At 41.4% G+C, this 27383-nt stretch overlaps 1 protein-coding gene across 1 annotated transcript in view; it reads right to left on the reverse strand.

Annotated features, from left to right (window-relative positions):
* Positions 1–27383, reverse strand: part of CC2D2A (coiled-coil and C2 domain containing 2A) — a 415347-nt gene that overhangs the window by 220217 nt on the left and 167747 nt on the right. The window contains exons 16-17 of the mRNA XM_085642396.1: positions 19235–19412; positions 6318–6474 (exon numbers count right to left, since the gene is read on the reverse strand). Coding sequence (XP_085498522.1) covers positions 6318–6474; positions 19235–19412 — 335 coding nt within the window. The remainder of the gene's footprint in view (positions 1–6317; positions 6475–19234; positions 19413–27383) is intronic.

The following is a 27383-nucleotide window of genomic DNA, read 5'->3' on the forward strand; positions in this document are numbered from 1 at the left end:
TATGCCAAAGTAGGTTGCTGAAAGTATTTTTGCTTGGGTTTGGATAGGTTGTGGTCTAACCACATCTTCAGATTCTTTATGGAAGATTTGGGGACAGGGGGTGCACCCCAATCTTCTGGCCAGCTAATCCAGGCCCAAGGCAATTCCCCAGCTCTGTTTTATTGCCGTTCAGCTTAAGGCTGCAGCTGGCCATACAGCTGGCCACCTTTTCCATGCTTGGTACCAGTTGAAGGTGGTTGGAGGTAGTCTCTGCGGACACTGAAACTACTAGTTGTGTGTCATCAGCGTATGACACAATTGACAACCCTAACTCCGGCACAATTTCCGCTAGTAAACACATATATTTGTCAAACAAAGTGAGGCTGAGTGCCGAGCCCTGTGGAAATCCACATGGGTCCGGGAGAGTGTCTGAAAGGTTGATTGATTCCATAATCTAGAAGAATCAATCGTTTAAGAAGGAAGCTATCCATTGGATGGCTTTATCCTGGATACCGATCTCCCTCAATCTGCATATTAGGGTGCAGTGATCCACGGCATCAAAAGCCATGCTCAAATCAAGAAGCAGAATTTCGGCTGAGCCCCCCTGGTCAAGTATCATTTTGAGCTTCTAGGTGACCACGAGGAGGGCAGACTCCGTGGTGTGTTCCGGACGGAAGTCCATCTGAGTCTGATGCAAGATGTTGTTCTCCTCCAGAAATTGTGAAATGATACGATTGACATGTTTTTCCACTACTTTACCCAAGATGGGTAGCAGTGAAATGGGATGGAAATTCCCAGTACTGTGGGGTCTAAGTGAGGCTTCTTAAGCAGGGGCTTCACAATTTCATGGTTCCACTTCTTGGGGACTATCTTGGTACTAAGAGATTGAGAGAGAATCTCTGCCATCGTAGAAAGGATGGAGTACCCGCCCTGGAGTAGAATATGTGGGGGTGCGGGATCTAGTGGCGAGCCAGATTTAGTGTTCCTCAAGCTGTGACCTGTGTGTTCTTTATTCCAGGCCATAAAGTTATTTATTACCGGGGCTGTATGCAGACCTGATAGGTCAGTGCATAAGTACTGGCCTGGTCTACAAAGGTTACCCTGCCCCACTTCGGGTCCACCCGTGGGCCTACCTTGCAACGAGGCATATATGTTATCAACTTTGTTTTAAAGAAAAGTGGCTAGCTCATTACATCTCTTCTTCGAAGACTGATGCGAGGGGATGCCTTGCTCTAGCGCAGTAAGTGATTTCACAATTTTAAATAGTTCCTTGGGGCAGTTGGAAGCCATGTTAATTCTCTACTCGTAGTGTATGGCCTGGGCTTGCTTCATTTCATCATGGTATTGTCTGTTGGATCTTTTATATAGAATCTTAAGGTCTAGGGCATAGGTCGTCCTCCAGTTCCTTTCAAGTGTCTTGCAAATCTTTTTTAAGGAGGCTCACTGGCTGTTAAACCATGAGGTTCTTTTGGACTTGCATTGCACTCTTGGTCCTGGACTTGAAGGAGTCTAGACTTTGCACAGGATTATCTCTTTTAAATTCAAGGAGGCATACTAAGCTTGTCTCCCTTGAATAACTGAAGGTGAAATTCCTCTGGAGTATTCGCTCATGGGAGCTGATGTTCGCACGGTAATATGGTGGAAGACATAGCACTCACATGCTTAGCTCTCTAAAAGATGCAACCAAAATAAATTTAGCACTAAATCCCTTTTCATCAAAAACTCATGCTTCCATTTACTATTTCTTGTTTTTCAAAACTTTGCTTAGGGTTTTTGAGTACCTGAGAAGTTGTGCTTGACACATGATAGTTTTTTGAAATAAATGGTTAAATCATAACATTCAAAAGCATTCCATGGTCCTTGAAACTGGGATGTTAGACTCTACTTAAACAATACAGAAGCTACTCATTAGTACATTGTTTCTCTTGTAAAATCACATATACTGTCTGATCATATAATAAAACATAAATAATCATTTTATTTTAATCTTGTGTTGACTCGTCTGTTCCGTCATATGCCCATGATGAACTGGGTAGACATAGGCATGACCTATAGAGTATCACTGACATGTCATGACCCTCCTGTATGGTGACCTCTATGTTTGATGTAGGTGCGGAAGGGAGTTCTTTCAAATTTATGCATTTTTCTTTTTCTTTGGCAGTTGCAGCAATTCGGTTCCCCTCATTTCGACAGGATTTTTTGCTTTTGGTCATCCGGTTTTTAGACCTTTACTGTGAGTGAGTCTCACTACATGAGTCTCGCTCATGGTAAATTTACGGTAACTGGACTAAGTGTGTTTACTGCCAGTGTCCACCTTTAAAAATAAGGGTGCTGTGTTGGATCAAGCACAGACTTATCTTCCCAACATGGACATGAAATAGCAGCAGTAAAAAATGTTTTGTGAACCTGCCCTGGATGTCACTGTTCTGCAAGCTTTGTCTGTATTTTATACCTAGTTACTTGCAAAGAAGACTAACCTTCACCTAAACAGCACTAGCACATTGACTGGGTCACAGATGATTTAATCTGAATACCTAGTGCAGCACAAACCCCAAGTACATTATTTGGAGACACTCCACGAAAAATAAAATACCAGGATACAATACTTATCAAATATGTGAAGTGCAAGACTTGCGTTTTTGTTGATTCTGTATATCTTCATTGTTGATGATGGCCACAAGTAATACTACATTTTCATAATTTCACTGTCATCTGACTCTTCCTCCGATTTTGATTCTTCCACTCTGTAGACCTACTTGAAGCGAGAGGTTTTACAGACATAAGGAAATAGCCTGTCTTTCCTTATCCCTTGTAGACTTTGCCTAAAGCAGGACATTTTTTGCTAGATGCCAAGTGGGTACTAGAACTGATACGATAGCATAGCAATTAGTTTCTGCTCTGATTTGGATTGCTATTTTTGCTGTTCTATCTGAACTGGTTTGTCGACGCTTCTCATTCTTTGCACACTAGATTGAATCCTAGATGATGTTTGTCAGGTTTCTGAAGTAACTTCACTCCCTTTGCAGACCTTTCAGTAATCTTTATAGTAGAAATCACCTTCTCTAGGGTAGGATTGCAATGACACAATAGTTTTTCTTGTGCTTTTACACAAGTGGTGCGCATTAGCACCTGACAGTGAATCATTTCATCCATGTCGCTGAAGGAGCATGTTGTAGTCAACATCCTTAAAGTCACTACATAAGACTCAATTGATTCACCATGTGCTTAATCATGGTAGTAAAAATTGTACCTTTCCATTATAACCCTCATAGTTGTATTAAAATAATTATTTATTTTAGTTTTGGCTTCAATTAATACATCTTATTCTTGATCCTCCTCCTCCTCCCCACAGCGTAACCATCTAGGGTACTAATGGACAATGGAGAAACCAGCCTTCTTGTCATGCTTGACCCTTCAGTGCCATTCACACACCACTCTGCTCAATCACTGCTGATGCAAGGATCTCGACTGGTTCCCATCTTTCCTAGCTGACTGATGCACGTTCATCCTGTCGGATTCCTCTAGCCCCGTTACCCACTTGTGACATGGAGCACCAGTAACAGATGTTGTCATTCTCTCAAGCTTTCCAATCTAGGACCGAACCCCTGCAGTTTTCCAGGTAACCAAGATCTCACCGTACACCATTGTGCACACAACACACCCTGTGCATTAAAGTGTCGCGGGCATCATTTAGGGGTATCTCAAGGCAGTATGTTCTACCCCTGGTTTGCCCTTCGGCAGCCCTAGCACTTCCTTTGCTGCCCATGGCTTAACAGTCAGAATCAAAGCACCAGGGGCAGAAAGTACATGTGACGCTCAGACAGGCACTGCCCCTCCCTTCCCCTAAGGAGGATTTCCTGATTAAGTTTTCTTAGAAGACAAGTCACTTGCACGTGCCCAGATAAAATGTGGTACTTCTGTTACACATAGTGAACTGTTCTAAATTTCCTACCTATGCCTAAGTGAAGCGCATATAACTCATTATTTTGTATGCATTAGTAGGCCTTGCTACCAAGCAATAACCAACCAGTAGAGGCTCTGTGGATGAAGGGAGAGGGGAAGGAGGCTATTTAAAATAGAGAAGTGCTTCCCATCACCCAAGTGAGCGGCAGATATCCTACATGTTTTCACTGTTAAGGGGCACCTACATTTGAGGTTCGAGTCCTTAGCTTGGTAGCTTACCCTTAAGTGCGTGTAGCAGCATGGATGGCCTGCTCCGCTATAGATCCATGCGGCCACCGAGCTGTGCCTGAAAGTTGACCGGGCAGGGTAGCCCAGAGAGAAGCTCTGTGGTCACTGACTGAGTTCAAGTATGGAAACAAGACAATCATGGACGACCTATTCTTAATCAAACACAGAGGGCTCTTATAAACAAGATTGACTGCCTGTCCTGCTTCAGGTTAACTGATATACTCTTTAGTATACAGCATGAGTAACAATGGTAACAGAAGGCGTGGCACTTGTTGGGTTAAGTTCATCCTGCTATCAGGGTTCCAGTTCATGACTTAAAAGCCAATACTAAAAGTCAGGAATTTGAATCCTGGCAGCCAACTAAGACTTTCAACCTGCCAAGAAAAATAGTAACAATAGGGGCAGTAAGTGCTACATGAACACAAGCTACTGTCATACCAGAACGATAACTGATTTGCACAATTAGTTAATACAGTTGTGTTCTAAGTAACCACAGAAGGAATACAGGGTCCTCAGCTGCTTGCTCTGGGTCATTTAATGGGCCCGACAGTTACTTTTTGTGGTATTCTGGGATCATTACTTTCCAGGCTGACTGACGCACATTCATCCTGATGGAGTCCTCCAACCCCCGCCATCCACTTGTGACATGCAGCACCAGTAACAGATTTATTCATTCTCACAAGCATTCCAAACAATGGACAGAACTCGGAAAGTATTCTACGTAACCAAGATAAAGCAGATGCATGCCTGTAGCTTTCGAGAAGACTTCTTCCCTTTCTCCTGTCACATTTCATCCTGAGGCTGCATTAGTTCTGTTAAGTGCACAGGCTGGACCCCAAACTGATGTATTTGCACAGTCCCTAACCATGCCCGCTTAAGTCTGGCACTAAGATCTGTGGCCAATAAGGCTCTGCTGTCTGTACTTGTTTCAGTGACCAAAGTAATAGTTGTGCTGTGCAGGATCCCATGCAATATGTTCTGTATGACGGGGGTAGCTCTGATGTAGCACTCTGAATCTTTAATACCTCTGTAACCTATGATTATCGCAGCCCTATCGCGCCTAGGCCTGACAGCCAGGTAGAGACACTTTTAAAGTGATAGACAGCTCTGTTGTCTAAAGGCCAGAAACAGTAAGATTTTGCATTATGACAGTAAATTCCATTTCAAGAACAAATTAGCCAAATATTCCCAAAGTGATGCTGGAATATGTTGATCATCTCTATTCAGGGAGTAGACATATATGGTTAACATGGTCATAAAGGGTCGAGTCTGGGCATTTTACGGGCTGCAACTGGGTTGATAATGCTGTACTCAGTAACATAACATGGCTACCTTCCATTCAGTATGTGGTTGGTACCTAAAGTAAATTTGTATCTTCTTTACTATTGTTATGTTATGAATTATATACTTTTGTTTCAAAAGTGCACTTCATTTGAAGTCACAGAGGCCAAACATGTCCTTTGATATCAGCAGGGTTCAGGTCATCTGGCATCATTTCCTCTGACCTCATAGAGTCAACGAGTGGATGATGTTACTAGTGCTACACCAGGCACTGTGGTGAATTTCCATTAATGCCAATGACCAACAAACATTACATTAAACTAAAAAAAAATCATAAATAAACAATAAAACAGATTCCTGACATTCTTTGTGTACTATGCTCCATGCTTAGCATTAAGGCTTGAACATCAGTAGGAGCACTGAAAAGCAATCATGGAATTCAGACCAACAATATATTTACATTTGAGACCACACATGATTTAAAGTAATTCCCATCGTACGACGAGTGTATTCAGTCTATTCCCACTTCAAAACCACACCAAAGAACATAGTACATGCTAAATATTAATACACAATCGACATTAAGCAAAACATTATTAAAATAACAAGAATCAATTATAAAACAGAGAAAGTTTCCTATGTCTTTGAGAGAGATCAGCTTTATGATTCAAGAAAAGCCTTAAATGCACAAATTTAAGTCTGAAATAATAGGATAGTAGCAGGATATCTTAAAACGTTAGCACCTGAGGCAGAATTGTGTTAGTTAATTTAATGAAATTAAATATCTATTGGAGATGTAAGAAAATCAGCGGTATAACAAACTGTTAACCGTAATTTACTTCAAACTTTTAACAGTCAATACATACCACTGCCTACTCCTTCATGGTCGAACATTACACGCTGTTTGCTGCTGAATTCGGTTTCTTCTATGGGTGCTTTTCCCGTCAGGACAGCTGTATCTGGGATTGGTATAAATACTTCCGCTAACAAAGTTGTGCCACTGAGCCCCACTGTTTCATACACCTAGAAATAAGTCAGAGTTAACTGTTGGAGAGTTTATCATTGGAACAATGCACTAATGCACTCTTGATATTCAGCGTGTTCTAATGCTTTATTGATTAGACAGATTCATTACACAACCATATGCCATCAAATGTGGAGTTCTTATATTTGAATGAAGGAAACAACCAATCCACACAACTAAGATATATATGCTCAATTTAGCAACTTGTGACTGATTGTCAATGTGACAACACTTCACAAATTGGTTATGTACATTTTCTGCACAGCTAACTTTGACAGGCAAATAGCATCTCTTACACTCAATCAATCTTCTCAGATATGTGCGCTTCTGAGATGTCAGTGAAGGTGTACCAAGAAAGATGAGAAACACCCACAAACTTTCAAGTTTATTGGTATTCACAACTACTTTACGGATAATTTCCAATTCCTTTCAAGTGTTAACAAGGGGCTGGAACACACCCAAAATAGGTGGCGTTAGGAGTGGGTAGGTAATATGTGGAGATTGGATTTTCTGTTCATTCCTTAAGAATTTGGGGAAAGGAACCAGTCTGAGATTAGTATGTTCAGTGAAAGGAGACATTGGTCCAGAAGATTCTTTGCCTACTCTTGCCTAGGAGCTCTCCACTTTCTTGTTGGTGCAGAGGGTGGGGTGGGAATTTTTCTGCCATATATTCAGCTTACTCTTTTGAGGAGTCTTGTATTCACATGTGGGGCCTCATGTAGGTAAATTACATTTACCACTTCATAAATACCGAATCATACCGAATCGGTATTTATGAAGTGGTAAATGCAATGTAGGGAAAAAGTCGGTAAATATTACCGATTCGAAAAAATTCGGTAATTACCGAATCGGTATTTACCGATTCGGTAATGAGGCATACCTTCCCATTGATTTCTCAATGGGATGGTATGCCTCATTACCGAATCGGTAAATACCGATTCGGTAATGGGGGGAGCACATTCAAGGGTGGCAGGGTGTCACATTGACACCCTGTTGCACCCCTGATTCCTGCATGTGTGCACATGTGGCACACATACATGCCCTGAGGGCATGTATGTCTGCCACATTGCACACTTAAACATGCACAAGAATGCTTGTTTTCACCTATTCGTCATTTACCACCAACCTTTAGTTGGTGGTAAATAACGAATCCCCACACCCACGACACACTCCCCCTACATCTCATTTCATGATTCGGTATTTACCGAATCGGTAAAATTACCGATTCGGTAATTTTACCGATTCGGTAAATACCGAATCATGAAATGAGCCCCCTACATCTCAAAAGCCCAAAAGTCGGTCGGTAACGGTATATTTACCGAAAATCGGCCGTTACCGACCGGTATTGGGCTTCCTACATGAGGCCCGTGATATCTATGCTGGACAGGGAAGCCAGTGAAGATCTGGGAGGACGGATGTGAAGGGGCCCTTGATGAAAGTCAACCATTATTGGGGTAATGGTGGTGTCAAGAAAACCACTTTTCACTGCTGTTAATATGTGAGAGAATAACTGCTACAGTGGAACAGAAGGTGGGGTTTGGAAGGAAGGGTTTGAGCTGACACTGTCCTCAGCTGCTACCAGGCCAAGAGGGATTCAATGAAAAGCAGGATTTTGTGTAGAAGCCCAGGGAAACTGGTTGGAGACCTTGGGAAAGACAATTTCAAGATGCATTGTGTTGAGCCAGCTTGCGATTTTCGGGTGCTTGCCATAACTGATGACGATAAAACATCCTTTGGTGTGGGGTGGTTTGAATTAAACTACAGACATCAATGACACGATGATGAGGTTAATCTTGTTTGCAATGTATGATGAGGTATTTAAAAGGACACCATGTGAGGTAGAGATAGTATTTCAAGGACACATTAAACTTTAATGGTGAGGAAGTGTAGCAACATACAGTGTGATATCATCAAAGTTGCAATTTTGAATTCTAGAGTGTGTTGCTGTAGGTCAGTCTGAATACAAATGTTGCCCAAACCACAGATTATGATCTTCGTTTTGCAATTTATCCATTATGGTTTTTAGCAAGAACAGTTATGCATCTTTCAGTGTGGTCTTATAGTTGAGGTTGAAGAGCATTAGAGCATTCTTATTGGAAATTCCATCTAAAGCACCAACTGAAAGCTAATTGTGAATAGGGAGATAAAGGGGAGGATGTTAGCAGTAGATGTTCTGTTGGTTATGTTTTAGGTGATAGTAGGACATCTAATCACAAATAATAAATATGCATCTAGAGTGCAAAATAATAACCTCCTCTGCAGAGAATGTCAGATACGCCTTCAATCTACCTTGATGTATGTAATTTCTCCACAACAATGCAAGGGTTATTAAGAGTACAGCGAGCAGTGTTTGTCCCAGATATTTCCTTTGTTAGGTTTTTCTGCAATGGACCATGACACAGGCTGTTACATCCTGTTTCCCTTTAGAGTTTTTGGTACCAGATCACCTATAACCATTGCTTCAAGGTAGAAAGATATTTCACATCATCATTTTCTTCTACCTGCAGAATATGAAAGATGAACAAGGAATCTAAATTGTCTTGGCCGATGTGTTTTAGGTTTGTAGTGCAAATATTATGCCTTCTAAGATGGCAAGCAGATCGTTGTATTTCAAAGTGAAGGGGATTTGGAGCTGGTTTGACTACCGTAATGTCTTTGTTATAGAGTTGATGATAGCTTAGCAATGATCTATGTATGATCTATGTTTGCACCATCACCGACCTTCTGTACACATGTGAGTTTGTCAGAATAGTGGATACAGTCTTTGCCTTTTAAAAAGCTTGTGAAGTTTGCCGAGGGGAGCCGCTTCTCTCTGTTTCCCACACAAATACACTTTAATGCAGCAGACATCCAAGCCTATGACAAGGAATCCATGTTATAATTTACAGATAAACTATCCAACATGTGCAAGCGTGGGTCCAGGTACAAACTATCTGGTTTTGCTTGGATAACTCAGCTTTGGACTTACTAACCCTCTTTGTAGGTTCAAAGTGAAACAATTAAACTCAATCTGAGGACATACACTTAGCCCTCACAGGCTGCTTACAGACTCTAATTCAGGTGTAAAGGTTTACAATGGAGTACCACACAGTAATGGCCACTCAAATTTTAACTACTTCTTTGAATAGGTATCGGACTGTAGAGATATGATCAGTGATATAGTCACTAATCATGTGTTCGTAATGGGCCCTGAACTTCGGGCTCTAAAGGGAACAAGGCTTGCTATGAAAAGGCTATAATGGTGTGAATCTAGTATTCACACCAAGGCAGTAACAAAATGTCTACACACTGAAGTGCAGCGTATAAATTCAAATAGGAGCATTTTAGATGGAGTTTCCGTCATATGATGATGGAGCTGGCTGTTTCGCCAAGGTTTAGTGCTGCAGAAGACACCAACTTGGCCACTCCTGCTGTAAGACATCGCTACAACTGAGATTAGGCAACCTGAGTTTATTAATCATGGGTAGTGTCTCAAAGTGTTTTTCTACAGGCTTTCTTTCCTTTATTGGACACGCTTCCATCACAGGTACTGATCTGACCTCCGAGACAAAACAGATTTGAAAAGCAAGGGTTGGAATGAGGTGAAAATGTGCAGAAAAACCTACACATACATATTCATTTCACTCACCTATCAGCCTTGAGCAGAAATAATCACAGCTACAATTGTTCAAGAAAGATACTGTGAAGATTCATCATTGCATTTAAAGCCACGAACTGCATTTTCATATTTATTGTATTTTTCGTTCTTCATTTGTACTATTTAAATTATTATCACCTTTACAAACTTGTATACATTGAACCTCATGATTGATTGCCCAGTTCTTCCTGTATGGACAGGATCTATAGGACATACAGCATTGCCTGTTGAATGAGGCATTTGGAAAACAATAATTATTGCTAGCACTGATGTTTTTTATTATTATGTTATTGTCCTAAATATGTATATGGAGTAAAATAAAATCAACTATGGTCTTTCTATAATGATTTTGTATGAATGAAAAGAGTTTTTTTGATAATTGTAGTACACTGAGTCTCCTCCTAATATGTGGGAATAATGGTCTTATATATTTAATAGACCAGTAAGTTGCCTAGGGAACTTTCTTGAACAATTGTCTTTTTCCTGCTCTGGAAACATTTATAAGTAGCATGGGGTCCTTATACACACATTGTATATAATCGCAGCTACATATACTAAGCATATAACCAACCATAATTTATTTTTAAAGCACTTGCGTGGCACAGCCTAAACAGTGTGCCAATTGGTGCTATGGATCCAAATTACCCATTTTCACCAAGTCATCAAGTGTCTCAAAACAATCATGCCCACCCATCAGTGAAGGTGAAGAGAAGTTTTTTTCTAATGAGCAGATTTCAGGAAGTGATCCTCCTATCAAACTCACCCAGAAGGCCATTGCAACATATGGTATCCATGAAGGAAAAGCTACCTCCTCTCAGTTTCTGATGTTGACAGGGATTTATGAGCAGCCATTTATTACTGGTGGATCTTAGCATTGTATAGTGGCTCAACATATGTAAAGCAGCTCACCATTCTCCCAAGTGGGGCCAAATAAACACCACAGGTGATTCTGAACTGAAATTGGTCTTAAGAATCTCAGTCATTCACAGCTTGTGGCACATGTTCTTATCCCTGCATTCTGTGCCATCTTCAACTTTCTAATAACATATTAAGGAATTCCAACATAAAAACTGTTGACATAATTAATTTGTAAATTAGCCATATCTCCAGCAATAAAAGATCGATTTGGCTGTGGGATATAATGGAACACTAATAGCATTTGCAAGAGAAGATGCTTTGTGCTGCACGATTTATCTGGCAATTCATAGAATGTTACTCATTTAATATAAATCCCTAGGTTTTTAACTTCCTCTCTTCCCCCAAATGAGCATAGTCCAGGACTTGCGATCCAATCAACTGGAGACAGTTGGAGTTTTTCCAGGAGTAGATTTATATCAGATACTACTAAAGCTTATACGTTTGTCTCGATGGTGATGCAGAGCATGCATTGACCAAACTAACAAAAGGAATCTCTATAACAGAGGGGAAGCTACAGCCAGACAAGTAGGTTCTCCCAGAGGTGGTAGTATGGAAGCCTGCCCATGTCTCCCTGAGGGCACCTGCAACTGCCTACTGCCCGGCACAAAGTACACCCATAAGCCCCAGCTACACAATTCTCCCCCACTTCCTCCCTCGCTCTAAACACTTCCACTTCAAACCTAAGCCATCTAAGTCTCTTCCATTTGCCACATAACAGCAACTCTTGTTGCCCCTGTACCCCAGGTCTGTAGCCAGGAGTATATGTGTATGGATGTATTGCCCCTACAAATGACAACATAAAGGGATCTAAATTTGTTTTGCATGGTGTCAATCTCACCTTAATGATCTCCCATTTCCTTGTATCTCTGCATGATCTTTCGTTCCCTGTTCCAACCATAATTACCATCTTCCTGGCTTTCCCCTCACTTTATGCTCAGTTGTGTCCTGGTTAGTTCTTTCTCATCTCACTAGCCAGTCAAAGTCTATTAGGTTGTTAATCTACTAGTTAAATCTCTGGGCCACAACCTTTCATATGGAATAGATTCAGTCTCTCCCACTCCTTTTTCAGAGGATATAATAACACGTGCATATATTATCAGGGAACTCCAGGACCATATAGGTCATGGAACTCCATGGCAGCTTTCAATATCATCAATAACTCAACGTAAAACAGAAGTTTTTTTTGTTGCTTTTAATACATGATAAATTCATAAATCTTCCAAGAAACTACTTAAATCGTTGGTGTTTTGCTCTTTGAAATGAAATAGGTAGTATAGTTACAGACATTAAGAATAAAAGCAGAGCCTGTAGGTTGACATTAAACACACCAAAAAGCAGTTAGTAATTTGCTGTATTGGATATTAAAATCAGTTTAATGTATATAAAAATTAAAAGAATGATGTAGCTCAGACTCTTTAGAAACATTCAGGAAGATTCTATCTTTCCTGTAATAATCTATCGTACGCACAAAATAACCTGTGATCATACATACCGCCGTTCTGCTGATCTCTAATAATTTTGGAAAACCAACCAGAAGAATAAATAGCAGATGTAATGTTATGCTGGAATTTGTCTGTCAACTTTGCTGCAGGCTCTGGCAGCAGGAATTATGACGTCACAACTCAACTGTAATAATGTTTTACAGCCGAGAAGCTGCTTAATTGTATTATTACTGGTGGCTAGACATGTTCGACTAAGAAAATTCGAGACAGATTTTCATACTGGAATTGTAGGTTTCCATGTCTTATAACAGGGTAAAGAGGAGTACAATCACCTGTGAGCAAAATCTTAAAAGAAAACTACTAATCCATCGAAATGGGAGTTGTGAAAACCTTGACCTGTGAATATATGGTTTGCACTCACTTTCTGCCGCAGCAACTCTCTAGTGCAGTAGCATTTCCTTGCACGAGTGCGCCCACAATCTACCAGCATGCGTTAGTGGTAAAGGGGCATGTACATCCCTCACTTCAAGCTTCAGCATTTCTGCACACTGCAGGGGCCCAACTAGGTTTGCGTGTTGAGCGTGGAACAAGAGACACCATTGCTCAAGTGCCTTAGCGCTTGTGCAGTGCATGAGGACTCCAACCTTGAGGCCACCATCCCCACTAGTAAGGGCACCATAGAGCATTTCCAATATTCACTTCCAGACTCACTTACCATTTCAGGACAAGGCTAGGATGCAAGCTCTGTGGATACACCATCTTGGCCTGCTACAAAAAGGAAGGTTTAGCCAACATACTTTTGTTATAGTACAAGTCGAAAGCCAACATCTTGCCTTTTTCCCTGGATGCCAATATTTTTCATCAAAGAAGCTTACTCTTTCTCTCCTCTACTACAACCAACACCGACTCCTTCTTTCCTATGAAAATTCACCCTTTCCCCAGGTCCAACCTACAGCAACATAGTTATTTTTCTTACTTTTAAGAGCAGCAGGCAGGGATGGGGCTAATGCAGGTTTCCCCCTGGTTACGAACACAGGTGTACTTTGAGTTTCAGGCAAAGATGCGTGTGCCACCAAAGGCATGAGCTAGATGTCCAGCCTTGGCTAGTGCATAGGTCCACTAGTCCAAAAACATGCTGAGCTTTTATGTGCCTTCTACTTGGCATACATGCTCTCACTTCATTCTCCAGTCTCGCTACTCCCCTGCTCCATCCCTACCTGTGCAGAGGAGATACGTGGCACTACAGGCTTTAAACATGTTTGGTTACTTCCTATGGGGGGGGTCATTTCAAATGGATTGATCATTAAGCCCCCGAGGAGTACAAGAAAATGCTCAGAAGGAAACCTCATACAAGTGGTTTCTCAAATCGTTTGGCCAGAAAACAGTTACTACTTTTACAATTGCTCCCCAAATTGAATTTTGACTGATTACAACATTCATGGAGGACATAAAACTTCTGCTTTTTGGGAGTTTTTTTTTTTACAGATTCATTGGTAATTATTTTTGTAAGTAGTACATAGGGTCACAGTGCGGTGTTTCTTTTTCTATCTGGTATAAGGCTGGGAGAATTGTTAAATGTATATGGTAGATAAACCTAGAGACAGAGGTCTTTAGAACAAAATCTATCTCTACTGAAAATGGCTGAACAACATTCAGTATGGTGCAGCAGACTCAGACACCCCATCCCACAACCCCCCAAAAAAGGCACATCAGGCTGATGAGATCATGGAATTCTCACCCTCTTTCACCTTCCAAACATTTTTTCTGTAAGAACTCACAATTCCTGCCAATGGACCTCTAACACTCCCACCCTGGAGCCTTTCAAGAGACACGTTGAGAGTAAGAGGTTTCAGGCAAGAGATAGAAAGCAAGACTAGGTTTGAAGATGAATATATGGATGGGGCTGTTCTATTTACGCATATAACTTGTCTGTGTGTGAAGGCCGTTTAGGGGAAAAGATCTATGTGTCGTGTGTGTGGGGAATTGCATGTTTATGCAAAGGCCAATGTCCTCTTTCTATATAACACTTAATTTGCTTGGTAATCCTATTTTTGAATCACTCTCTAATTAGGTAAATGCAGGATCTGAAGTAAATAGTACTAAAATGATTTGCCCAGGATCACAGTTTGGTTAAGTGGGAAAGCGAAAAATGTAAATAGAAGTCTCTGGGACACACAACTGTAAACAAGCAACCAGATTACACCCGTGTTTGCAGAACTCATATAGGTGCCCCTCACAAAGGTGATGCAGAGGCTATACTTGCCAGTACTGTGCTGTACAATAGGTGTGCGGGGGCAAGAAATGGATTCTAATGCCAGCATGTCTGCCCCAAAGTCTATTGTTTCCCAGGTCCTTGATGGAGTAGTTGACCCTGCTCAGATTTTTGATGTGCATATTAGGATCGGTAGTACCACTTATACAACTATAAAAATAGAACTGCAAGTCCCAAAATGCAAAGAATACACCTGGAATGAATGAGCGGATGATGCATCTACATGCAGAACGTGCACGGACACGCGAGCCTTGAGCATGCCTGAAGGAACATTGCATCCCTAAATAAAGGGCTTGAAGAAGTCCTCTTAAAACAGCCTTCTTCCCGACAATGATACTTTGGCAAAACATTAAATTGTCATGAGGGGCCCTTGGATTTAGAGGGTGAGATAAAATATATGGTGCGGCCTGGCTCTGCTGGGCCATACCTGTCTGTGCTAGGTCAGGCACTACCTCCAACTGCCTTCAAGGTACTCCTGTGTAAGTCCCTACTCCTTGAATTACCAATTGAGAAGCTGCATCTGGCCTTGGAAGGAGGACGGAAGACAGCAGTAGAGGGTAGGTAAAGAAAAATGTGATGCAGAATATCTGTGCCTGTGCGCATGCATGTCCGTGAAGGTCTAAGTGTGTGTGACCATTGCTCACACTGGGGAAATGCAGGCCCTTGCATAATGGTAGTGTTTCTTGGCAGTTTTTGGGCATTCATGGGATGTTGTCTATTGCCCACACTGGCAAAATACCAACACTCTTATATTGGTGATAACTATTGGTAACTTTGAGCATCCATGGGATGATGCCCTTGGACCATCCCTGTCAGCATCCATGAGAGGATGCCCATGGACCACTCCTAATAACTCACTTGGGGCTGCTATTTTCCATTTAGGGGAACGCTGAGTAATAAATAAGGCATATTTTAGAAAAACAGACTGTATGTGTAGAGGAACTCTTTCATCGTTGAAAAAACATTAGCACTCTCAGCACTGACATTATTATGCCATCAGCAAGGCTTTATCCTCGATCTGCCTTGAAACTGTGGACACTATTTGAGATTAATTCAGAAGCAGAGAGACATCCCTTCTATATGCTCTCTAAAGAATCTTCACATATATTTGAGGTGTATAAAATTAAGGGTCATGATGGCTGACTCTGTTTCCATAAAATACGTTTGTGTGAAGCTGAGGATTTGTACAGATGTATGTATGTATGTTTGTGGTATTTGCATATCGTGAACCTAGCCAAAAAGCACCAGAGTTGTGTACAATGTGAAAGGCAAGCATAAAGCCAATGAGTGATAGAAGAGGCAGCTGGTTATCGGATTGTTACTGCTATGTGATGTAGTGTTTTTCAAAAAGGTGTTTCTTTAACTCTTTCCTACACTGGAGTAGTGTTGAGTTGATATTTATGGACATGAGGATGTTGTCACAGATCCAGACAGCATAGATGGAAAAGGCTTGCTGCTAACCTTTTTCTATTTTTCACTCCTTAGTCTCCAGCTAATATTGGCCAGGCTGTAGATGTGCCATCATGACCAGCAACCCCGTTATCTTGCAGACCAGACAAAAAGAGCTGGTCTGCAAGAAAACGGGGGTGTTTGTAAATGACGCAGATGGTTTTGAAGATGGTGTAAGCTGGCAAGGGGAACCAATGATGTTCCATCAGGATGGGTGGGGTTCATAGTTTTTCTGGCCCAGGATGAGACATGCTGTGGAGCATAGGGCGCCGTCAAGGGGGCCAGTCTGGAGTATGTAAGACCATGGAGCAGATAATAAATAACAGTTCTTAAGTTGCTTTCTTTAAAGGACAGAGCTGGTATCATCCCATCTTTGTTTTTTGGCAATATGTTCTGTGAGGGTGAAGGTGAATACAAGAGATTTGTCAGACGGTGAAAGTGGGGGCTTCAAAGCCATCAAGGTTCATGTCATTGAGACAGGTTTGTACCATTTATTGTGTGTTGTTCTTATCAAATTATGAATTTTGTCTTGTTTGGGTTGAGCTTCAGGTGAGCAATGGAGATTCAGGTCAGGATGCGATGCTGGTGGTGACTGAGGCAACGGATGTCTAGAGCAGAAGGGATTTTCAGGTAAAGTTGTGCATCACCATCATATTGGTGAATCTTAATGCTGTAATCGGTGACTAGAGTGCCCAAGGGCTCTCTGTAGAGGTTGAAGATTACATGAGACAGCATGGTAATCTTGGGTCGCCGTAGGCAATACAATCTTTTGGGACTTGGAGGTGGCCACGTGAACAAATAGGTGCAGATTCAAAAGATAGGAAGTGGTGAGGAAGGTGTCATCTATGTGTACGATAGTGGTCCCCCTAATCCAATGTGACATGTGTAGTCATGAAGGAATCGGTTAGCGCTGATGTGATCTTGTAGTTTCCTAGACTGCTTTTTGAATGATCCTAGTGATGAAGGCATGGTGAGTGATGGGCCGGTAGCTGGCGAGATAATCAGGGTGTCTGATAGCTTCTGGGACGATGCCATGTTAGAGTGAGGCCTTGCGAATGGTGAGTAGAAATGAGAGCTTCCCCAGGGAGAGTTTGATGACAATTTAAGACCTCATCTTTATAGAAGTGACTTTGTGGTGAGTTGCGTGTGTCAGAAAAGTCTGTAAGAGACAGGAAATTGAAGGATGGCTGTTGTCGAATTCTACAAGGAGGAGTGGGCCTAAGAAGAGAAGCAGGCTTGTTCTTGTCTATGTGCTGTCAGATCTATATTTTCACTAAAGAAATTGATGGGTTGCACATATCTCTGGAGTATGGGATAGGGGAGTAGGCAGGGGGTTGATGCAGTGCTCGATTGTGTTAAAACGTTGCCTACGTATCTGTTGGTGGCTTCATTGATGGTGTTATTGTGTTATTGTGGAGCAATCGAACATATGACTAAAAGCTACATTCCATAGGCAAATCCTGATGCAAATGGTCTATGATCATACAGAGCAGTGTAGCTGTGTAAAATGTATGAAAGGCGTGGCTTCTGGCAAAAACTAAAGTCTATAGTGCACAGACAAAAATGCATGCAGATTTTCCAACATTTGTACAAAAAGCATAATTTCTTATAGACTAATCATTTCACCACAACGCAATTTTAGTTAGCTTTCTGTTGTTTTATTGTCAGAATGGGTTAGGGCTTATGAGAGGCAAACACTCATCAGAAAAGTAATAAGTGGAGATGGGCACCGTTACTGTGGTATAAGCTTCATCGGAGCCAGAGTGCAGTAAATTACTTCTCTACTATTCTCCACTGTACTGTTCTGTTAGAATGTACCATGACATCATAGAATGCCTGAGTGCCTCTCTGTGTTTAGAGTGTCAGTTAGTCAACTCAGGCTGAGCTGCTAGGAGCCTGCTCCTGGTGGGGTTGTCTTTGTACAATCTATTTTCTCCTACTTTCCTGATCTCCTATTCTGGAACCAAGCTACAAATAAAGAAGTACTCTACTTGTACAGCTGGACTCTGTATCATTCCTTAACAACACAGAGCTGAGGTGTGCCCCTGGGGCGGAGGATCCTCTTTTCTTCACTGCGCAGTAATCATGAGCTGCTCACGGTAAGTGACGAACCCTGCTCCTGGCGCACTCCCTTTCTTCCTTCTCTGGTGGGCTAAAGAAAGCTGTTATCAAAGTAAAGAAAGTAGGAGAAGCCTTGAACAAGAATGAGAGTTGGGCAGTGGAATACAGAGGCCAAAAGGATAGGTATTCTGGGGGACAAGGAGCTGGCGGTCACTGAATGTTTGTTGAGCAGGCTTATCACAATATGTATAGCCCATACAGTGTGCAACTGCATATTTCAAAATTGGAATGCTGAAAGCTTTACTGACAGCAAAGGAGTGACAGTGGGTGAACAGTGGCTGATATCAGCCTCTTGCAGCAAACCTGGAATTTTATCTCTCTCTTTTTGGTCATCCCCGCCTCATTTATTACATTCTACTTGGGTTATCCTTGTCATTAAAAGTCATCATGCCCATTATAACTCGTAGTGTAATAAATTCTGTAGGAAAGAAAAAGTGGAGCACTGGAGTTTACACTGATGGACTCTGGCCAGAATAATCTAGAAACTATCAGTCTCTCTATATTTTATTGCATGTGGTTCACGTTGGGCATTTACCATTTCGAAAACATGCACATTGGCTTCAATCAAAAAATGACTTTTAGTAGTGAAATGATCAATAGAAACTGAAGCAGTAAAACAGATGATATACAACATTAGTAAACTGCAATTAGGAGCAAGTGGATGTGTCAAATGCACAGGAGGCTAAATTTGGTTCAGAAAGTGTGTAAAATAAAGCCAATTAAACTACGTTTTTTATGTAAGTTGAAAACACTAATTTCTGGCAAATACTGCATTATGATAAACCTGTCACTAGTCCAGGTGCTAAATACTGTTGACACATACTTTATAGGTGTTCTACAGGATGTTTCCTCGTATTGTCATTTTGAATTATACAATACAAGACTCTTTATTGATCACAGAAATGTTTATGACACAGTACCTGAATCTGTATGCTTTCCGGCCAATTGAATATTTGCAAATTGAAAATTTGTCCAAAGTGCACTCGAAAGTCGGAGCTCATCCGGCTGCTGATGGTCCTTGACACTTCTTTATTGTTGAAAAGGACCTTTAAAAATATAGATCGCTTTGGTATATCTTCCCGTCTCAGAGCTTCAACTCTAAAAAAAGAGAAAAAGAACCTAATTATAAAAAAAAATAAGGTTTTCATCACTCCACTTCATGTAAAAATATAAAACATGAATTTTGGCCCCGATTCAGAGTTTGTCAGAACCAAGGTGCTTTTTATCACATCGGATAAATAAAGATACCCTGGGGTGTAATACGTAGCACCAATTACGAGCTCTAGAGAATAACATGAAAACACCAAAAACCACATGGTACAGTAAACCCCATACTCCTTTTCCCGGTTCAATTGATAGGTGAGATCTGAAGAAATTTAACAGAGGCTGAGATATTTAATGCACCCAGTAAATATCGGATGCAGTAAATAACACCCAAACCGTAATTCTGAACGGCGTACAAACTGGGGTTTATGCAGGAGTCATAATACACCGACCCAATTATAATCAGGGACTAACTGATAAAAACATGGCCCAATATTGTTTGATTTGCTCAAGTTGATGACATGGAAGTGGCTGGGGCATGATGAATTACATTAGGGCTGGTTTTCTGTACAACAATCAAGCCGATCAAGCAGTGTTAGCAACACAATTTACAAACAGCAGGTGTGCTTGGTTCCTTCCTCTTTGTGTGCTGTGTTGGGTTGTATGAATGAACAGTGTGCCTCTATACGTCAGACCAAGAAGTTGGCAGTAACATTTAACCTTTAACAAAGATAATTCTCACACACAGCCATTTTGATTTTGAGTCTAAGATTGTAGACCTAGCCCTCCATCTCCATGTCCAGTCTCTGAACTAAACAAGGTTTAGTTCAATCGAGATCTGAAGTGACTGGTGCGGGCCCCTAATATTAATTGTGATACTGCAGTACCTTAACCATACACATTTATGTCTCCTGCCAGTGTGCTTTCAATTGCCAAAGGATGACTGTCTAGGTAAAAACACCAAGTGAAAACACAAACTAATTACATTATTTAGGTGTTTACAAAACACAATGACATCGCAGAGTGGTCCTCCAGCATGTTTTCAGAATTACAGCAAACAGCATATAGGCAAGGCGATTTGAGGTTTCCAGGTTAAATGAAAAAGGCTAGCAACATATTTAACAAGAAGTGGCAAAGCCTACGGGTCTGGCATAGGCGCCAAGCCTTTTGGCTTTGTCAATGTTTGTTTTATCTCAGTTTTTGCAAAACTTTACTGATGGGAAAGTTGTGAGGCTGTCATCAAGCAAAAAAAATACATTGGCTAAAAGCAGCAAAACAAATTGTCTCAAAAAGCACACATTACCACAGAGGTCGCTGGCCCTTAGGAGAATTACATTATGTCTAGATGTGTTCCTGTCACTCACAGTGACGTTAGCCAATGGCTAAAGTGGGCCAAACTAATAATGTGAATGACACAATACCAGACCAATCTATGAAGAAGATTGTCTAAAAGCCTCTAGATGTAGATGGTACATGTAATTTTAGGAAAATCTAAAGGTTTTGGTTAACGCTGGATCTAAAAATTGCAGACATTGCATTTGGCCTTTAGGTAGGCATGGCCATACACTTCATGCAATGGTTGCACCATCCTGTGCTTCCAACTCCTGCTTAATTCACCAAATAATGCACCTAGGTATTAACCCCTTGTGTGCCCATGACGAGCTGGACTCGTCATGGGCCGCGGTTGCGCTGTGCCCATGACGAGTCCAGCTCGTCATAAACCCCGCCCGCTAATGTAACGGCCGGCACAGGGCGGGGAAAGGGCGTGGCACACAAGGGGTTAACACAGAAATATATACACACACACAAGTCTCTATCAACTCTTCTTACTTAGTCTCTGTTTCACTGTAGTCTGCATCTAAAAAGTAATGTGGACCACTTGAATGAATCCATAAGTCTTACGTTTAAGCACAATTTGTCTTCTATCCGCAATGGAATTGCCCATAGTCACCTATCCATGGTTACAGCACTCTCAACTGTGACAGCTTCATCTGCTTTTAAATTTCTGCTCCACAAAAAAATCGAATAATAACGATAACAAAATAAATAATTTCCTTGATTGCAACCACCAAGGACTTGCATTTTCATTAACACAGTAATGCAGCTATGACTGATTGGATTCTTCAGCACAACATAACGCTATCAGAATCAGTCACAGACATGCGTCAACAGCGTATCTCCAGTATAAAAAAAGTCTCCTGCATCTCTTTTACAATTGTCATCTTAATGTAACTCAGATCAGTAGTTTGCAGAAAGTTTAAATTCCCCTTCAGATACTGAAGATTCTGAGCCTAGAAATATTTACTTGCTGGCCTGCTATCTGAAACAAGTATCCAAAGACTTATAATTCTTTTAGGATCCTATTATCCTCTTCCTTCACATGCCACTGACATTGGAAATAGTTTGTGTCTAATGTTGGCATTTTTTTTTTCCTTTTACTTTGTTCTCTACTTGATCTGGGACCATTAACTTTACTCACGGTTCTACAGCTTTAGACTCATCTGCTGCTTCCCCCTAAACTTGACTTGCCCTATTCTTCCTTGATCTGTTTCTAAAGATTGACTTCATCCTACAACTCAGATCTATGTATTGAGTGAAAAGCTGTTAAGAACAATTTGATAATCAGTCATTTTGAGGGGATGGGTGGAATTTTGGACATGTTAGAGGCCACAAAATAAGTTTTCAAGAGACAGAAAAGAATATTGTAAATTGTAACTGTATTTATATAGTGCTTACAACCCCTGACGAGGAACTAAAGTACTTTTTTTGGCATGTAGTATGTTACTCTGGAAACCAAAATTAGTAGTTAGTAAGTTAGTACAATTTTTTAGTTTTTCTTTCCCTTTTGCATTAGTTGTGTTAGAATTATGCGCTTGATTACTTGTGTGTTTAGAAGAATTTGAGGTAGCGATAGAATGATAGGAGTGATAGTGAAAAGGGGAAGAATTGAGTTGTTTTTATAAGTTATGGTTGTGTGTGCTTGCTAGTTGGATGGTGAAGCCTAAAAAGAGGGATGAAAGATTGAAAAGGATGTTTGGGAGTTCATAACAGTCAGAAGGTTTGGGATAAGTCAAATGGAGTGAGGCTGGGAAGGAGGGCAGGTTTTTTTTTATAATAGGAAAATGTAAATTATATATATTTTTTCAGTGGAAAAAACAAAGGTTACAGGGACTTTATACTTGGGCTCGATTTTCACTAGTACAAATCCACTGAAATTTAGCAGTTATAGTTCCCCGAGCTAACTATAACTTACGCCCTCACAATGCACTGCTTACGACTTCACATCACTCATGGCATTGTCAGTGGCATTACTGATGACATCTCAAATGACACTCATGACATCATCCAGTGAGTGTTAGTGTTTTGTAAAGGTTTCTCAAACTTAAAGATACATACTAAGCTACTGCAAAGTTAAATTACTATACTTTGTGTACTACTAATGAGTGATACTACTTCTAACATATATTATGTGTGACTGTGTGTATTCCTTTTTGAGTGGCTGTCTGAGTGACTGTATGGGTGTGTGTGTGAGTGGGGGTGGTTCTATGGGTGTGTAACTGGGTATGTGAGTTTTTGTAGGTATGAGTGAGTGGCTGCATGTGTGACTGAGTGTCTGTGTGACTGGCGGTTTGAGTGAGCGACTGGGTGTGTAAGTGGCCATATGTGTGAGTGAGTGGCTGTTTGAGTGGATGTTCGGTTAAGTGAGTTGTTGTGTGAGTGGCTGTATGGGTGAGTGAGTGGTTGTATGGGTGAGTGAGTAGCTGAATTGTGAGGCTGTATGGGTGAGTGAGTGGGTGGGTGTGTGTCTGAGTAGCTGTATGGGTGAGAGTGTAGATGTGTGAGTGGCTTTATGGGTGAGTGGGTGAGTGGTTGTGTGAGTAGCTGTATGAGAGAGTGAGCGCTTGTGTGAGTGGGTGTGCAAAGTGACCATTAATGAGTAAGTGGGTGTGTGAGTGGCTATGTGAGTCTGTGAATGGGTAAATGAGTGGTTGTGTGGGTGTGTGAGGTGGTATATGAGTGGTTGTGTGGGTGTGTGTGATGTAAAGAGACCAATGCTCCCTTAGTGGACCACTTTATGAACAAATAACACACAGAGAATGACCTCCGATGGCAAGTGATCACTGAGGTCAAACCCCCACCCAGAGGTGTGGACATCACCTCAATACTTAACAAAGAAGAACTAAAATGGATACTCCACAACAACAGCCTATACACAGGCCTGAACTGAATGGAGGACTGGACAGCATTGGTATAATTCCATGTAACCTGATATGTAAGAAGAATTCCGGTTAGAATTAACAATGAGGCCTAAATTGAGGTGCCGTAACTATACCCATCTTTTCCTCTGTCTGGTAACTAAGTAATGTGTCCATTAGACAGTGTGGTTTCCTCCATACCATGTAATTACCTTGTCTTTATATTGCCTCATTATTTATCTTATTACTTTGTGTTATTACATTTTATTTTTTCTAATTCTTTCTTAATTAGACTCTGTCGCTTGATTGTATTCATAAGCATTCAACTCTTCTGACAAAGTTATGGTCCTATACGAATGTTCATGAACTGTGGCTCCTGTTCATCTGTTGCTGGTAATGGATGTTTTTTTCAGTGGCACCTATAGTGGCAGTTTCTCTAAGTTTTAAAGAGATTCTTAAATATGTTCCTGTAATTGGTTCCAAATTGTGTCCCTCTGCTCTAGCCTCTCATTGCTTTATCTGTACTAGATCGGCAAGGCGCCATTCCAATCTGGCCACCTCACTTCCTTACTCTACCTTTATTTCCCTTTTCTGGCCCTTCATATGGTTGCCAGTAATACTCATTTTTTTCAGTGATTTCTGACCCATTGATATTCATTTTTGTAGTTTCACTATGTTTGGATGTGATTCTCGAGTATGTTCATTTATTCCTGTCTGTCTGCACTGGTCTCTCACTGCTCCATCAGTATTAGTTTGGAGAGGCACCATTCTAATATAGCCGCCTTGCTTGGTTACTCTGCCTTCATTTCCCTTTGCTGGCCTCTCGGTTGGTACAAGCATGTGCACAACATTTTGTTTGTTAGACACCGGCACTGGTCATACTTCCCCCGGCTTCCTGCGATCCTACCTTCCGGTCTCATAAGTGCATCCTGATAATTGCCGATTTTAACACGTACACATGGAGCACCCACTATCTAATGACCTTGGTCCTTGTTTCTTAGCCTGTATGGTTTCTGTTCCTGACAACATTCGCGATGGTTCTCGTCAGGTACAGCATTGTTGATTACGCCTCATGTGGCCCCAGTTAATATCTGACTCACCGCTCACTTTTTGCTCTTATCTTGCAGGTCATTCGCTTCACATAGCTGCCTGTTGGTTTCTTAATTGTATTGACATACCAACCTCTTCAAATAGGTCTTTCCTACTCCAACGGCTGAGTACTCTTGTGGATTCATTCCTCCAAAAGGACTTGGGTCCATTTGCATAGGCCATCCTACTGGTCTGATGACCTCAGCCTTTCTATTCTCGAGACAATCCTGGACAGTTTTTCTGTTAGTTGGCTTTTATAATATTATCATAATTATTATTATACTTTCACTCCACCATGATTCATGTACCTTAGCTTTCGCTTCACCCGCATTCCAATACTCTCTGGCACCCACCTGCATGTCACAAGTACCATATGATGACAGCTCTTTTTAGATGCATGATGACACCTTCTCACCTTTGCATGGCTTGGTTGACTGTATCAGTTATGCTCAAATTATCAGGGTCTTCTTTTCTCCTTTCTCCAATTCTAAGCAGGCATTTTCTGTCTAATTACTTATGTCTGATGATGATCTCTACATCCGCTTAGGGGATCGAAGCGTCGTCAACCTTAGTACCATGACCCGAATTGTTGATATCTAATTGTTCATATGAGCATAGGTACTTGTGAGTATATGTGACATGACTATTATGTTTTCATTGTAGTCACACAGAGGAATGGGGAGACCTATGGGTATATATATATATCACATCTTGCTTAGAAGGACAGGAGACAGAGACTGCCCAGCTGACAAACTGACCAGAGATGCGGAGGTTCCTGCATCCAGACGCTCCAGCTCACAGTGGTCTAACATCCCTCGCGGTGTGTCCAACTCGAGACCGGGACGTGGTCCAATATTCTCTCATTCTCAGGTAATGGGGTTGACAAGATCCTGGAGGGATTCTTGGCATAACACCTACACAGATGCTAGTTACGTTTAGGTACATCTAGTTAGGGAGGCATCGTAAGAGTACGCACTTTTTATCATGTGTTTTCCATACTTGTATGTATTCATGATTATTGCAAGATGGTAGAACTTTACCATCCTTTTACTTTCTTAGTTCTTCTAATCATATAACTCTGCTACTGTCTAAAGGCTGTTGAAGCTAATCTTTTCTACACTCGAATAACAACTGTTCAATAAACTCTTATTAAAAACGCCCAGCCTGTTAATTCCGTGTATCTCTCTGAGACAAGCTAAGTGAGCAAGAGTGACTGAGCGAAAAGTAGTACATGGTTTCCACAATTCTGAGGGATCAGGGTTGTCATTGTCTGAGGTTGCCAGAATCTCTTCATTCTTTGGTGAGATGAGATTATATTGGCACTGTGAACTAGCTGATACAGACAGGCTAACATACCCAGTGGGGAGGCACGGAATCAGTCTGTCACCAGTCCCACGGTTTATGCTATCCCAAAGCGCAGATCCTGAATAGGTTATATAGGAACTACACAACAGTGGTGTGCTTGGATTATGTAACTTACCCTATAAGCATCTGTTTGTGGCATGTAATGCTGTAGATGCACACGCTTTACATCCTCCTGCCATCTAGTGGTGGGTCCGGATGTGTGCAATTTGTTTTTCTTCGAAGAAGTCTTTCGAGGTAGAGTAACTCCTCCTCCTGGTGATAATGTGCATGGGCATCCTCTCCATTGTTAGATTGTTTACCCGCAGGAGGGTGAGAATGGAGTGTAAAGTGTAAGTAATGAGATGTCCATGTATATACAAAGTAAACTGCAATGGCTACAGGTGTCCAGGGAGGAGGGTGGGTGCATGTGAATTTACAGCACTACATGCCACAACAGATGCTTACAGGGTAAATCACATATTCCATTCAAAGCATGTTTGGCTGTAGATACACATGCTTTACATAGACTGTAAAGCAGTCCTTCTCAGAAATGGTGGCAGGTATGCGGGGCTCAAATGGAAGTTCTGTGAGTCGTGTAAGAAGGATGTTAAGATTCCATGAGGGTTTAGGTGGAACCTGTGGTGGAATTACTCTTTTAAGCCCTTCCATGAATGCTTTAATAACTGGTATTTTGAAGAGAGACACATGTTGCCTATCTCGTAGGTAGGAAGCTACTGCAGCAAAAATGTAACCTTATGGAGGTAAATGATAGCCCAGGGAGTTGTAAATGAAGCAGGTAACAGACAATGTTCTGTACTGCAGCATTAAAAGGATCAATTTGTTTTGAGTGACAACGACAAACAATTATTTTCCATTTAGCCATGTAGCATGCTTGAGTGGTAGGCCTACGGGCTTCTTTAAGAATGGTCATACGTTCAGATGGCAGATTGAGGTAATCAAATTCTATGACTTCAGGAGCCTGATTGCCAGGTCGAGAGCTTTGGGATCTGGGTGCCTGATTTCTCCATAGTTCTTCGTGAGAAGGTCCGGCCTGTTGGGGAGCATCTTGTGGGAAACTATAGAGAGGTCCTGTAATGTTATGAACCAGGCAGACAGGCTCATGTGGGAGCCACTAGTATTAGTGTGAGAGATGTTTGCCTGAGCTTCCAAATCAGAAATGGAAGGAGAGTGAGAGGAGGAAAAGCATAGGCAAACATTCAAGACCAACTCATCCATAGTGTGTTACCCTAGGATAGTGGGTGTGGGAACCTGGACACGAAGTTTGGGCATTTGGTATTGTCTGCGGTTGCACACAGATCTATTTGAGAGAACCCCCATCTGTGAAAGTATGGGATGAGGATCTGAGAGTGGAGTATCAGCCGTGGACTTGTTGCTG

Source organism: Triturus cristatus, chromosome 2_2, assembly GCF_964204655.1.
Source record: "Triturus cristatus chromosome 2_2, aTriCri1.1, whole genome shotgun sequence".
NCBI lineage: Eukaryota > Metazoa > Chordata > Amphibia > Caudata > Salamandridae > Triturus > Triturus cristatus.